Source organism: Puma concolor, chromosome A3 (genome assembly GCF_028749965.1).
Source record: "Puma concolor isolate L17-30 chromosome A3, mPumCon1.1.hap2, whole genome shotgun sequence".
Classification (NCBI taxonomy): domain Eukaryota; kingdom Metazoa; phylum Chordata; class Mammalia; order Carnivora; family Felidae; genus Puma; species Puma concolor.
This window is the reverse complement of record NC_141669.1, coordinates 40,355,674-40,370,929: the sequence shown is the minus strand read 5'-3', so window position 1 is coordinate 40,370,929 and position 15,256 is coordinate 40,355,674. Positions and strand designations below refer to the sequence as shown.

Here is a 15,256-nt window from a genome sequence, read left to right as displayed (position 1 = left end):
GAACTCTACACCTCCCAGCAGCCTTGCAGGGCAGTGGGACACGAATCCACAGGGGCCCGTGCGCAAGTACTCACAACGCTGGGAAAGGTGTCTAAGGAGGTTCCAAACTCTGGCTTTTGTTAAATTGTTAAAAAAAAAAAAAAAAAAAAAAAAAATTCAGGCTTCAAGTAGCCCCTGGAGGATGAGGGGCTGGAGATGGGTGGTATAGGCCTGGCCTTACCTGGGTCACATAGGACAGCCGTGGACCATCTTCCCGAGTCTCAATTTTCAAAGCTAAGTCATTTAGCTGGTGAAAATTTCAAAGCAGTTCCTCTTAAACAGTATTTGATAAAATAGAAAGCAAAACCCATAGAAAATTTTCAGTCTCCCACCCAGAGAGTTACTATTTTGCTATGCTGGCGGCTCCAAGCTTGACCCCAGGGCCCTGGAAATCCAAGGGTGCCTGTCTGTTAGGACTGGCCCCTCCCCCTGCCCGCGGTCGGGACGCGGCAGATGCAAAGATACAGAGGGGCTGGGCGTCACAACTGCGGCCGGGCTGCGGGAGCACGAGGAGAAATGAGAACCCAGATGTGGCAGGGAGGAAGCACACTAGATGCAGATCTTCTGATGACAAGGACAGGACCAATTGACAGACAGAAGCTGGAATGAGCCTGTTCTCTGGGAGGAAGCCACGGCCCCTCGCCACTCAACATCTCTCCGGCAGTCCCTGTGCTGTCTGGGATGCAGTCCCTCTGTCACTCACTGCCGGCATCCCACACTGAGGTCCCCACCTGGCAGCCACCAAGGACATTTCAGGCAGATTACAGACATTTTTTTTTTTTTTTTGAGACTCAAATTAAGTAGACTGTGGGAGCTCCTCAAAAGCTTCTTTTTTAATTCTTGTAAAAAATTTTTAGCACACTATCGTAGGCAGGACAAAAAATTTTTTTAACTTGATGTTTTCTTTGAGACAGAGAGTGGGAGTGTGAGCAGGGGAGGGGCGGGGGGGGGAGAGAGAATCCCAAGTGGGGCTTGATCTCACGAACCTGTGGGCATCAAGAGTCGGACACTTAACTGAGCCGTGCAGGCGTCCCCTCCAAATTTTTTTTAAATAGGCAATTTATTTTAGTGTTTCAGAAGACATGATTATTCTTGGAAAGGGTTTATTCTTCTATAACTCTGGATAACAAAGATTATACCCTAATTTTGATAAGCCACCTCAGGCAGACAGTGGAACACCTCAGGTTAACGCTGAAGTGCTTGGGAAGGGCAGTAAAAAAAAAAAAGCCTCAAGAAATTCAAGAGTTGTCATCATTTCAGGGAAGGCGGTGGCTTCTGTAGCCTAAGGTGGCTTCAGAGAATGCAGGAGACCTAGAAAATGTCTTCTGTGTCCCTCCCCGACCACGGACGTTGTTTCCCCTGGTTGTTTCCTGCAAGTCTTCTGACAGAAGGCAGACCCGACAACAGAAAGGGACCGTGAACTTCTCCAACTGGCCCAGGCCTCACGCAGCAGCATGGCCAAACCAGGACTAGTGGTTTAGCTACTGAGCACATCATCCTAGAAGTGCCCCCGACATCTGTCCTACCAAACAGTAACAAGGAACCAGAATCAGGCATTCAGGACTCTCATCAAAGGAGTGACCTCCATTCTCCTTCCACTTAATTACCTGGTATTCTGTGTGCAGTAGACATGGACAGAGTTTTTACAAATTAAATAACGTTCTTAAAATTCAATAAAACATCATTACATACAAGTCTCTTTGAAAAGTCTTTCCCATTCAATTCTCAAAATTAACTTACAAAAGTTTGTGCAAAAACACTGACCTCAAATAAATAGGTGGGGGGGGGGGCAAAGTGGGAAGAGCTAAACTTTTTTTTTTTTTTTTAAATTAAAAGTTAAAAACACCAGCTGCACTTCAAAGTATTTGCAGGATGAAATGGATCAAGAAGGCTAGGAAAAACAGCCTTCAGAGTCAGAGCTGCATTTTCAAGTGAGGTTTCTCTGTGTTCAGAATTCACAATGGATGCCTCCGCTGAGGTCCTTCACCACGCCCTCTTTGACCAGCTTTAGGAGGAACCTGGTCTCTGTTGTCACATTATGCATGGTCTGAAAGTTCATGGCAGCCATGCAGAGATTGTCAAAGTAGTGCAAAGGTGTTTTGGGTTGATTGAGGTCATATCCGAAGCCTGCCAAACTGACTTCATCACACAGATGTGTGGCTAAGACAACAGCAATTACACCAATGGTGGGGACGTTCTGAAAAAAAAGGAAAAGACAAAACAAGGCTTAGGAGCACAATTCATTGATTTCCAAGGGCTATCCATGCTCTGCAGAGTAAGACAGGCTGCTCTGGGGGCCGCAAGTTTAGACATGACATGGTTTTACAGATCCCAGAATCCTGAAGTCGGACTTCCTGCCCAAGTCAGGGATTTACACTCTAAATCATGGTCTGTGATGTGGACACTTTTCACACACCACCAAGAGGTAGCTTGGCAGTTACTGTACCAAGCTAAACAGTGTTCCTTCTAAGCCTTCTACCTACTGGTCCTACAGGTACTGACCGGAACTGCAAAAACAAGTTCATTTCTTTTCTTACACGACACGTATCTAGAAGGTCTAGGTATCTAGAAGGTCTGTCCGCTCTGGAATCGGTGGTCACAGGACCTTCCACAATCTTTCTTGGGACCTATTTCTGGAGTTGGGCCCTTCCCTGCGGGCTCCTGTGGATAGTCTCTGCCAGAGAACACAGCAGCCTCAGTTCTTGCCAGTGAAGACTGAGTTCACTGCTTATCTGAAGCTGCCTCCCACCCAAGGCCAACACTCCTGGCAAATAAAACACTTCCAGGTCATTTTTCACATGTATAGCTGCTAAGCCAGGTTCTGCCCTCGATTTGGGCAATTTTTAGGCCCCAGTTAAGGGTCTCCACATTTGTTCCTCCCAAAACGTTATCCTATGGACTTTGGCCTAGTGTGCCAAATGTCTGAACCATTCTGGATTCCGACTGAATCACCACTCTGCCACCCTCCTGTCCACCATCTTTCCACTTGCAAATCGGGAATCGTGCTTTCTGTATCTCTGTCCCAGTTTTGGGTGAGGACAGTACACAGGGCAGAGAGAAATACAGAAAGCCTTAAGCTATCTAAGCACTAGCCGAAGGCCACTGCTGACTTGCAAGTGACATTCTGTTGCATGGTTTTTCATGTAAATAAATATACCTACTTTGTTCATCCTACTTGAGTCTGTGGCTTCCAGAAACAACTCTCCTTTTCCGTAAACCGGAACAACAGCGAACCCTTCAGAGTTCATAGTTTAATCAGGATTAAGGAGCTTCTACTAAGCTCATCATTTGTCAAAAGCCACCTCTTGCTCCTTGGTGTGTTGCATCTACGTCACTCATTAAAAAGAAACTCAACAGTCACTGAATTCAAGAGAAATTAACCCAAAGGAAGACTTTCTGCTGTTTAGCCATAAGACCCTAAGGCAGTGTCCTGTCTTACCCTGTGGCCAGCGTGGCACCTAGCAGGTCGGGAAAACTCAATCAGGGTTTACAGAAGGAGTGTATGAAGTCAACTGCTCATAGGGGCAAGCATATGGAGAGAAACTCAGAAACTATCAAAAACCACTCAGAGGGGTAGAGCATTTGACTGCAAAAACCACTCAGAGCATGTTACCTACAGAACATATCCCCTAAAATCATACCTCTTAATCCAGCAGACTTCCCTGTCTGCTGGAAGGGCCTATGTATGAGGAAGTTCCTGACAATGCAATCAGTTTGTTGTCCATTTTCAAGCTTTTCCCTATGTATCTCTGTACACACATTATTATTTTTATTTTTTAAAGTTTTTATTTATTTGAGAGTGAGAGTGCATGCATGATCGAGCAGAGGGACAGAGAGAGAGAGGGAGAGAGAGAATCCTAAGCAAGCTCCATGCTGCCAGTGCAGAACCCCATGCAGGGCTCAATCCCACAAACCATGAGATCATGACCTGAGCCAAAATCAAGAGTCAGATGCTCAACTGACAGAGCCAGCCACGTAACCCTCTAATTTTCTTATAATAAAATTTTTTAGAGTAAAATTGCTGGGTCAAGACCATTCACATTTAAAGCTGATATCTACTGCCAAAATACCATCCAGAAAAAGTACCAACTTATAATTCTATCTGTATTCCTGCCAAACAAGGACATTATCAAGCTTTTAAATCTTTGCTAAGAAAATAGGAAAAAAATGTCATTGTGGCTGTAATGTACTTTTATTTGATTACTGGTGAAATTGAACATTTTATCATGTACTCCTTGGCAGTATAAATTTCTTCCTTTGTGAAATGTCTGTTCATATCTTTCCCTCATTTTTTAAATTGGCCCATCTTTTCTTTTTGCTGTAATAAGATCATTCTGTACTTTGAGAGTATTTACTATCATACATATGATAAAATTTCCCCCACTTATTCTATGTTCTAACTTTGTTTCTGATACCATTTGCTGTTCAGTAATTTCATATTTTATTGAAAGTAAATCTGCTCATTTTTGAAAGGTTACTTCTTCAATAAAAAGCTATACAAACCACAAATGAGCATTTGCCTATGTCTAAAAAATATGATGGAATTTAATAAAGAAACAGGGCAGTTGAGAAGATAGAGAAATCGAAAGGTATTGAAAGATACTTGAATATATTTACAGTAAAACCTCTTCATAACTTAAGAATCTCACCAAAGTCTATGTAAGTCTTTTTTTTTTTTTTTAACTGCTTTGTTAAAATTGATGCTAACGGGGGCACCTGGGTGGCTCAGTCGGTTGAGCATCCGACTTCGGCTCAGGTCATGATCTCTCTGTCTGTGAGTTTGAGCCCCGCATCAGGCTCTGTGCTGACAGCTCAGAGCCTGGAGCCTGCTTCGGATTCTGTGTCTCCCTCTCTCTCTGCCCCTCCCCCACTCATGTTCTGTCTCTGTCAAAAAATAAATAAACGTTAAAAAAATTAAAAAAAAATTGATGCTAACAGGCTAAAAGTTTTAAGTCCACGTTCTGGGGGAACCAATGTGCTCCCATGTGGGCAAGAGCAGCTAAAGCAACCTATCCTATAGTGAACCGGATCATGGACCCTGACAGCTGCTGCCAGGGGGCAGGGCCACTATCCTCTGCGAGGGAAAAAGGAACCATTTTCTGACCAGAAAGACTGGTCCTGGCCATGCTCCTGCAGTGGGCAGAAACTACGTGGTCCTCCCCAGGGATGGGAGGGCAGGAAAGCACCCGAGAGGGCAGACGCCTGAGAAAAATGGCAGCCTGCCAAGGGAAGAGCTTCAGCTGTGTTCATGGCTCAAGCCTGGGGCTGGAGCCAGAGTTGGGGTTAGCTGTTACCAATCACAGTAAAGAACTGGGTTTTTGTTTGAAGGAGCCTATTTAGGTATTTGTTTTTCCTATGAAACACAGAATTCTTCCTTTAGAGTTTACATAGGTGTTTTAAAGAACATTTTTAATTAGAATTTGATTCATAGGGCAAACAGAAGAGTCTGCTCATCTGCCTATTGGTTGACTACATCTAAGAGCCTAGCTCAATGTTTGCAAACTGTGACCCTGACCAACCCCAGTATCTCCTGGGCAGTATCTCAGGCTCTCAGTGTGAGCAGCGGCACTGGCCCCCATTTCTAAATTCCTTGCTTTCCTTCATATAGGGAGATTTTGCTTGGAAGTTTGTTTAAGGAAGAGGTGCCTGGGTGGCTCAGCCGGTTGAGTGTCTGACTCTTGATTTTTGGCTCAGGTCATGGTCCCAGGGTCGTGGGATCAAGCCCTGATTCAGGCTCTGCACTGAATGTGGAGCCTGCTTGAGATTCTCTCTCTCTCTCCCTCTCTCTGCCCCTCTCCCCTACTTGCACTCTTTCTCACTCTCAAAAAAAAGACAAAACGATTTTTAAAGCTGTGATTTCCAGCTTTTAAAAAAGTGTTTTAAAGACACAGGCTTAGCTATTCAGATCATAAAGAAATAGGTGATAAAGCCATTGCCACCTCCCTGGTGGCAGCACAGGCTAAATGCGGGTAAAGAATCCCTACTGCAGTGAACAGCCAATATAGTGCAAAGGTTCTCAAATTAGGCTGCAAAATAATATCACCCAGGGGGCTTTGAAAGTCCCAGTGTACAGATCACCACACAGAATAATTAAGCAGAAAGTGTGGGATGAGACCCAAGCATCAACTGAAAAGCACTGCTCTGGGGGGCAAACTTTATTTACCATCACCTGTAAAGTGAAGATAAATGTCAATTTTCGCTTAAGCAGCACACAGAGTTAAAAATGTAAAGAACTTTTCAGACCACCAAAGTGTCTTTCAGTGTCCTCCAGCAGTTAGTTATATGGAGTCACCGACTAGGAATACCTTAAATAACATCCCAGGGACCTAAGTGTTAACGTGTTGACTGTACTGAAGACAGGAGTCACCAGGGGAAAGGCCAGGTAAACAATGAGGAGCCCTGAAGTCAAGATGCAGAATAGTAAACACACACGGAGCATCGATCTGCTCAGTGACTACATTTCTACACTGGATGACTCTTCTGGGTATACAGCTGAGCCCAAGTGAAAGTTGTACAGCTGTCTCCCTTCCAACACAGAGAAGAACAGTTAACTTTCAGTTGCAACAATACCTTATCTCGGCCCCAGAACCTTGACTGGGGCTCTGAGTACTGAAGGATGTCAAAGGCAGTCTCTTTGATAATAACTGGATTCAAAATCCTGAAATGTTTTGGCTGTAGTGGGATTTTTTCCGCCACCTGCTTCCAAAAGAAGAGTCGCACCCAAAATGGCTAAGGAAAGAAGGCAGGCAATCATTAGGGGTATTTAATAAGGTTATCCCACCAGCAGCAGGTGAGAACACACCCCTGCTAATCAGCCCAGAGTTATGGCGTGACCCCATGTGGGCTGTCTGCTGCATTCGACAGCAAAGTCACCGAGATCTATGCGAATCCAAGAACCCAACTCAAAGTAGCCACCCCGAAGGACCTGATTTACGAATGTGGTGTTGGACAAGAGGACGAAGGGCAGCATCGGCTCTGGTTTCCATGGGGAGGAAATTCCGCAGGGAATGACCTGAGATGGTAAGCCTTTTTAGGATTGAAAGGCATCGTTTGTCCCTGGGAAGACCAGGTGAACAGATCCTATTTAAGGGTATTAAGTGTCCGAGTGACCCACTCTGACCAGGCCCTCACCCTGCGTCCTCTCCATGGCTTTGCTCTATCTGTCTAGTCCTGTGAAGTCTTCTGGTAACTGAAAGTTATTTCATAGGTGCTTCATCTTCCAACTAGGTCGACTTCTACACAACAGAAAGTCCAGATCATAACCTATGCAAAATCAGGCTTTGCAGATACAAATTCTCCATCACATGGAGCTTATGTGAAAAGTGTAATATATCCTATTAATTTTGCAGATGGCTAGTTTGTGTGTATATAGATAGTTGGCTCCTGGAATCTATTTCAGCATCATGGGTAGGACCATAAAGTAATGTGATTAATTATTACAACAAACAAAAGGGAATATGACCAAGTGAGGGCCATTTCCTCAACATCTGCCCCTTTAGAATTCTGTGAATTTCCTCCAACAAGGGGACCACCTATCAGAGCATTTTTAGAGAATCTCTTTGGGAATATTCCTCAAAGGTTTTGTATATATTCTTTTGAAAATCCTCCACAGTGGTTTATACTCATCCAAGTAAGTCTAATTTCTCGATTAGCCAAAAGGCATGTAAACTCAAGTCTGGTGAGTAAGGTAGGTGATCACTAGTAACAATTTTGGTTCAAAACTTGATTTTCCCATTTAAGTAATGATCACAGTTTCTACATGTGACTTAACCTTAAATTCTGAAAGTAATTCTCAACAAGGAGTACTGCTGAGTTTCTACAAAGGGAGTAGTTATTTTAGAGACACCACCAAAGTACAGTTGATCCTTGAATGATGTGGGGGTTAGGGCACCACCACCCTATCCCCGCATAGTTGAAATCCACATATAACTTTTTTTTTTTTTTTAAGTAGGCTCCATGCCCAGCGTGGAGCCCAATGGGGGCCTTGAACTCACAACTCTGAGATCAAGACCTGAGCTGAGATCAAGAGTCGGACGCTTAACCGATTGAGCCACCCAGGTGCCCCCACAGATAACTTTGGACTCTCCGAAAGCTTAACTACTGAGAGCTTACTGTTGACCAGAAGCTTTACTGATAATATAAACAGTTGATTAACACATCTTTTGTATGTTATATGTATTATATGTTATATTATTACAGTAAAGTAAGCTAAAGAAAGGGAAATGTTATTAAGAAAATCTTAAGGAAGACAAAGTATATTTACAATACTATACTGTATTTACTGAAAACAATCTGTGCATAAGTGCACCCACGCAGTTCAAACCCACACTGTTCAGGGGTCAACTGTATGTATGCCACTATGTTTGTTTAAAAAATAAAAGTCTATAATTACACTTAGAGACCCCTCCACTTCTTATGAAAGAATACTAGATGGCTGAGTTTCTAGTGCTTACCAGGGTTTCATTTTTCACCATTGCTTGAAGCCAGTTGAAGTCAACACTCTTAAATAAAACAGCAACAAACAAGTCATGGGAATAATAGTCAAGGTCAGACAGTGGCGCACCCTCTGGGTAAGTCATCCTTATGGTAGTTTTATTACCAACATGCTCTGAATATCCCTCAACTGGTGCACTGTTTAACCTATTTAAATAAAAAGGAAAAGATAAATTGACAAAGCAAGCCATCAACCCTCTTATCGTATCATACAAAGTCCCTGCACTGCGTCCCCCGCATTTTTAGGACTGGGAGTGAGCTGTGGGTCTGGAGGAAGGCATCCCTCCCAGCAGCCTTGCGTCCCTGAGGGACACCCATACCTCAACTCTGAATGTCAAGCAATCCCATGTAGTCCTGCCTTTTCAAGCTAACCCAACATATTATATTTTAGGCTTCCTCTGGGCACCAGTGATGTTGCCTTGAAGGCTTCCCACTGTGTTCAGATATGAGGGGTTCTTGCTAGGAATTCAAAAAGATAAGCAGAAAGGAAACCTAGAAACCAGGGCAAGGCAGACACAAACCACACTTAGACTGACAGGGTCAGGACCAAGGAGGGCAATAGGCCCAGGTGCATCCTTAAAGCAAGGATTTGGGACACTTACAACTGTCAGATCAACAAAGGCTCTTACCAGGCTCATTGTTTGGGGGCAAATTGTAAGAATTCTTCTGAAAGCAAACTGACCCAGTTAAAGAGTTTTGTAATCTCAAAAAATGTCTGTCTGGTTCTTCCCCTGTATTATCACACCTGTATCCCAACTTCCTTCTCTATTCTGCTGCCACTTCTTCTAGATCTGATACCTACCTCTGGATTATCATAAGATATTATTAGACATGATGACTAAATGCAAGGCATGCCCCTGAAGTGGTTATTTTTTCCCATTTCTTATTTTAAAATAAAGGACATTATCAGTGTGGCTGGTGAAATCTGGATAAGGATGTAGACAGGGTCTAAATTTTATCGATGTTAATTTCCTGATTCTCAACATTGTTCCGTGGTTCTGCAGTTCTATAATAGAATGAATGCCCTTGTTCTTGGGAAATGCACACTGACTTGTTTAGGGGTAAAGGGGCTTGATATTTGCAACTATCAAAGGGTTCGGAAGAGTAATGGGAGAGGGGGAGAGAGAGAGAGAGAGAAAGAGAGAGAGAGAGGGAGGGAGGGAGGGAGGGAGGGAGGGAGGGAGAATTATAAAGCAATGTGATAAAGCATTACAGGTTGGAGATCTGGGGGGAAGGGTGAAAGCGAGTCCTTTGTACTATTCCTGCAACTTTTCTGTTAAATTTCAAATTGTTTCAAACCAAAAAGTTAACCTCCAAAGACTTCTTCACTGATATTCTCCCTCATCATCAGGCTAAGCAACCCTTCTCTATCCCCAGCACTCAGTGGCCTCTCCCCCAGCACATGTGATGTGTGGGCCACCACTGGGCATTGGGCCACCTTCCAGCCCCTTTCCCACTCTCCCAGCCTCTCCCTCCTCCTGCCAGGGTGGGGGGCTCCACACCTAAGATCTCCCCACCTACCTCCTCCCTGAAGAGCCAAATCCCACTGCTCTGCAAGGCCAGCCCAGGGCCACCCTTCACTCCCGCCACACCTCTCCTCTGGCCCAGAGTGTGCACTGCCTGCAACTCCTGGCTTCTCTCTTCTTCTCTTCCTGTATCCCAGTCACGGACCAGTAGATGGGCATGGGGTCCTGTCTGCCTCCCCAGTGCTGCCTGTGCACACATCTTTCAGCTGATCACGCAGGACTGGGGATTAGGTTCTGGAAGCCTCATACCCTGCATGTGGACTGTTCGTGTCTGGCCCGGACACTGGGCCCTGCAGTGCCTCAAGGTGCTCATCTATGATGCCAACAGTGATGGCTCCACTGAGGAACAAGAACATCTAAAGCAGACAAGGTAGTGTCTGGCACACAGAAGCATCCAATGAAAGGCAGTGGCTATATCCTTCTTCACCCCAACATTTATAACCTTCGAGGCCCCCCTCCTGCCCCCTCACCTCACATCATTCCTGCTCTCTGGCTGCTGGGGCCCATGGCACCTCTTCTGCCTTAAAACTACGTTCTTGGGGCTCCTGGGTGGCTCAGTCAGTTAAGCGTCCAACTTCAGCTCAGGTCATAATCTCACGGCTCATGAGTTCAAGTCCGTGTCCAGCTCTGTGCTGACAGCTCAGAGCCTGGAGCCTGCTTCGGATTCTGTGTCTTCCTCTCTCTATGCCCCTCCCCTGCTTGTGCTCAGTCTCTCAAAAATAAATAAAACATTAAGAAAAAAAAATCTAGATTTTCAACTATTTCTTCTATCTTGGCTCTTACAAAAGTCTGATTCATTCCCACAAACACTTTACACCCCCTGTCCTCTCCTCCAGAGCCCCCGTCTATCCTACAAATTCTCCAAACAGAGCTGCTAACATCCATTGAGCCTTTACCCCAAGCCCGACACTAAATGCTTTACCCTAAGTTCTAAGTGCTTTATATCTGTGAACTCATTTTGTCTTTATGTAAGCCTATAAGGTATATACTATTATTTCCTCCATCTATAGATGAGGAAACAGAGGCACAGGACAGTTAGGAAACTTGCCTGAGATCACAGCTACTGGGGACAAAGGCATTATGTGAACATATCACTTTTAGACTCAAAATATCTGAAACGGATCTTGTTACACTCCCTCACTAACCAGAGATTTTTTTCTCCAACTACTCCGCTTCTGACAGCAGTTCTGCTAACACCTGAGACCCCAGACTAGAAATCCTGGCATCCCTTACCATTAACTGTCAAGCTGTCAGGAAGTCCCCCAATTTACTTTCTCAATATATCTCCCGGATTTGATTCTTCAGTCTCCATTTCCACTTTTTCTGCCTCACACCAGGCCCGCACACTGCGTGCACGGACTACAAACTCGACACCCAGTCCCCAGCCCTCGCCTGCCCTGCCTTTGGTCAAATCCACACGCTCCTGCTGAACAAATCTGATGAAGGCCCAGCATGCATCGTGCTCCTGGTTCTACACATCCTTCAGATGGGGAGAATTTATCAAAATGTATCAAGAGCCTTAAAAATATTCGAGTATCTTTAAGCCAACAATTCTGAGAATTCTTGGAAAGGAAATAATCAGAGATAAAGACATAAGTATGAGAATGTGCAAGGCATTTTCACAATAACAAAGAAACTGAAAAATTCTAAATGTCCACAACAGAACAGCTAAATAACTTCTGATACTCTCATTTAGAGGAACAGTAAGTACTTGGAAGAGTTAATTTTCTAAGAAATATTTAATGACCTCAGAAACTGTTCATAATACTAGATTAAAAAAGCAAAATACTTTATAAGAATATAAATGCACTCATTAGTACGTGTATAGAACAAAAGTGGAAAAAACACAGCAAATTAATAGTGGTTGGTTATTTGTGCTATGAGTGGTTATTTTCTTTCTTACATTTTCCTGTATTTTTTTTTTTTAATCTTCAAGAATGAGCACATTTTACTTTTATGATCAGGAAAACAATTTTCAGCTGGCTAAACCAGAGAGAATCTAGGATGAGCGGAGTTCAGACTGTGTGCTCCCCACGATCCCTCCAGCACTGCTCGTGGGGTGCACTACACCAAGCCCTGCTCCCCGAAGCCAGGCATCTCACTAGCTCACCCCCCAACACCACGTCCACTTCCTGGCTCTGCCTCACCCAGGCTTCCTCCTGAATCTACCCACTCTTCCAAACCTCACCTCCTCTGTAAAGGTTCTGCCATATTAGGGTCGATACGGCGCAGTTTGGGGGCATCCAATCATTTCAGGTTTGTGTTTCAACTCCTCAAGCAGTAAATCCCCTGCAGGCAGGGGCCTGCAGCACTTCCTGCACCCCTCACTGTCGCTGGCACTACACCAACAGCAGTGAACTGAACTTTAGAGGTGAACCCATGTACCTTATCACAACATCAAACTGGTTCAGGGCATGGCCCAGTGCTAGTCCGTGCAGTATCCCGCCGCTTCCGATAACCACACAACGCCTACAGCTCTTTGCTTTTAAGTGTTCAGGCATGTCGTGCTCAGGCAATATCTCCAAGAGGCTCTGGACTTGGCTGGAGAACCTCCGGAATCCAAAAGGAGGATCGTACTTGTACTCGGCTTCATTCACTTTGGGGGCCTCCTTCACGAAAGGCGGTAAGTCCATGCTGTACCTGTGCTCAAACAACTGCGCCATGGACTTCTTCGCAAACTTCGGTCGGCATTCCTTCTGCAAGACTTGCTGAGCATATTTCTGAGCTCTCTGGAATGAAATCACACCAGGCTGAGTTTAAAAAAAAAAACCTCTCAGGCATCAGAAATACCCTCTTACAGATGACACTGTGTCCTGGGATGTCTGATAAAGCTCCCCGTAGGTTACTGTCTTTCAGCACAAAACATCTCCCTTTTAGAGTTAATTTGTGGTCAGAAACTTAAAAAAACCTGAGAGAATCACATAACAAGGAGATAAACTCAACAATATCTACTTCATTATACAAGGAAAGCATGTCCTCATACCCCCACCTCCTACCCCTAGCCTGCCCTTGTTCCTAAAATAAATGTGGGGTGAAATACATACTCTGATGTATTTCATGTTTTGTAAAAGCCCGACACAGGCTACAACATGGATGAACCTTGAGAACACTATACAAAGTGAAATAAGCCAGTCGCAAAAGGACAAATACTGTTCGATTCCACTTCCATAAGATCTCTATAGTACTAAAATTCATAGAAACAGGAAGTAGAACGCTGGTTATTGGAGGCTGAGAGAGGGGCGGGTGGGAAGCTATTGTTTAATGGGTACAGAGTTTAGGTTTTGCAAGATGTAAAAGTTCTAGAAATCTGTTTCATAGCAGTGTGAATATACTTAACAGCACCATATTGCACATTTAAAAATGGCTGAGATGGTAAATTTTATGTGATTTTTACCACATTTTTAAAAAATCTCATATTTTAGGTTCCTGTCTAGTGAGATGAGAAACAGGCTTATTTACCTACCAGTTGGGGCAATGAGCTTCATACAGTCTGAAATGCAAGTTATTCTACATGTAACCAGGGAATAATGTCACGTCAACATAGAAGTAGCTGGCCTTGGTTTTGTATACAATTTTCCTTGCACATTAATGCTTTGCCTCAATAAGGAACGACTGTTGGGGCACCTGGGTGGCTCAGTTGGTTGAGCGTCTGACTTTGGCTCAGGTCATGATCTCGCGGTTTGTGAGTTAGAGCCTGGCGTCGGGCTCTGTGCTGACAGATCAGAGCCTGGAGCCTGCTTCGGATTCTGTGTCCCCCTCTCTGTCTGCCCCTCCCCTACTCATGCTCTGTCTCTGTCTCAGAAATAAACATTAAATTTTTTTTTTTAAATAATGAACGACTGTTGAATGCCAAATACTCTAGCCCAGATGAATGCAGCAACCCACGGAAGGACATGGGACAAAGGGCCATTCGTCCCAGTCTTTCCTCTTGGCTCAGTCTGGCCAAATTCTGCCTCCAAACTGTTTGGCAGGAAGTTCTCCCTCATTGCTGTACTTTTTTGTCCTTATCTCCACATTCAGCAGCCTTGGCTCTGCCTTACCCCTCCTCCCACCAAGCTATCTTCTCACTCACACGCACATACAAACACATATGTGCATGCATGTATGGTGTCCTAGATTTGCTGGGATATTTATTTTTAGGACTGAACATGTCTTTTGAACTGCGTCCATACTATTATGAGGATCATTATTGTTGTATATAATTTTATTTTATTTTTTAAACTTTTTAATGTTTATTTATTTTTGAGAGAGCGAGCAAGTGAGAGAGAGCATGAGAGGAGGAGGGGCAGAATCCGAAGCAGGCTCCAGGGTCTGAGCTGTCCGCACAGAGCCCAACGTGGGGCTCGAACTCAGAGAGTACAAGATCATGACCTGAGCCGAAGTCAGAGACCCAACTGACTGAGCCACCCAGGCGCCCCTGTTGTATATAATTTTAAATGTTTGCCTCAACTATGTTCTTCCTCAGAGGCTTGTTATTTTTATTGTCTAATTTTTGTATAATAATTTTTTGTAGGAAAACTTCTATCTTACTATAGCAAAAGCCCCCCCCCCTTTTTAAATTACAGCTTCGAAAAGTTATTAGCATCTGGGAAGAGTACACTGTCTACATCTTGAGATGCGGCCCTGTTTCTAAAAAGGTGAAGTGACATTCTCTGAGCACAGATGCTGCTGCATACATTATGCCAGCCACTGCCTTGGCCTGTCGCTAGATCTCCGACACCTCACACAATGGCTGTCAGTACCTTCACTGTGTGGGCTCAAGGAGGCATGGCCAGTAAGAGGGCTGGGCTGGTGTGCTAACCTGGTCCGATTACTTCCCAAATTCCTAAAACCACAGCCTCTGTCCACAAAGAGCAGCACATAAACACCACCACTGAGAACAAGGGTTTAAAGATGAATTGGCATCTTCGTGAGGAATCGGCAGGAAAGCCAGGCAAGGACCAGTCGTGACCCCGAGTAGCACCGGAAGGAAGGCCTGCCAAGCCCATGTCACTCTGCACCCAGCAGGGACTTAACACCCCACCAGCGGGGGCAGGGCAAACAGACAAGACCACACACATCTGACTCTAGACCCCAGGCCTGAGGGTTGTGAACAGCAAGTTTTAGAGGACAAAAGGCCAAAATGACATGTCAAGCGTCTGGTTTTGCAGATCTCCTAGGATAGAAATGGACCTCTGAGAAGTGCCCGAAAAAACCCC

General features: G+C 44.5%; 1 protein-coding gene across 5 annotated transcripts in view; it reads right to left on the bottom strand.

Annotated features, from left to right (window-relative positions):
• Window positions 1–1,125: 1,125 nt before the first annotated feature.
• Window positions 1,126–15,256, bottom strand: part of ST3GAL5 (ST3 beta-galactoside alpha-2,3-sialyltransferase 5) — a 50,150-nt gene continuing 36,019 nt past the window's right edge. For 3 of the 5 annotated variants that reach the window (XM_025927267.2, XM_025927268.2, XM_086700679.1), the window contains 4 exons: window positions 12,444–12,787; window positions 8,493–8,679; window positions 6,610–6,768; window positions 1,126–2,236 (listed from right to left, as the gene is read on the bottom strand). In XM_025927267.2, the coding sequence (XP_025783052.1) occupies window positions 1,988–2,236; window positions 6,610–6,768; window positions 8,493–8,679; window positions 12,444–12,787 (939 nt within the window). In that variant the 3' untranslated portion in view covers window positions 1,126–1,987. The remainder of the gene's footprint in view (window positions 2,237–6,609; window positions 6,769–8,492; window positions 8,680–12,443; window positions 12,788–15,256) is intronic. The other 2 variants (XM_086700680.1, XM_025927270.2) reach the window with 1 other exon arrangement.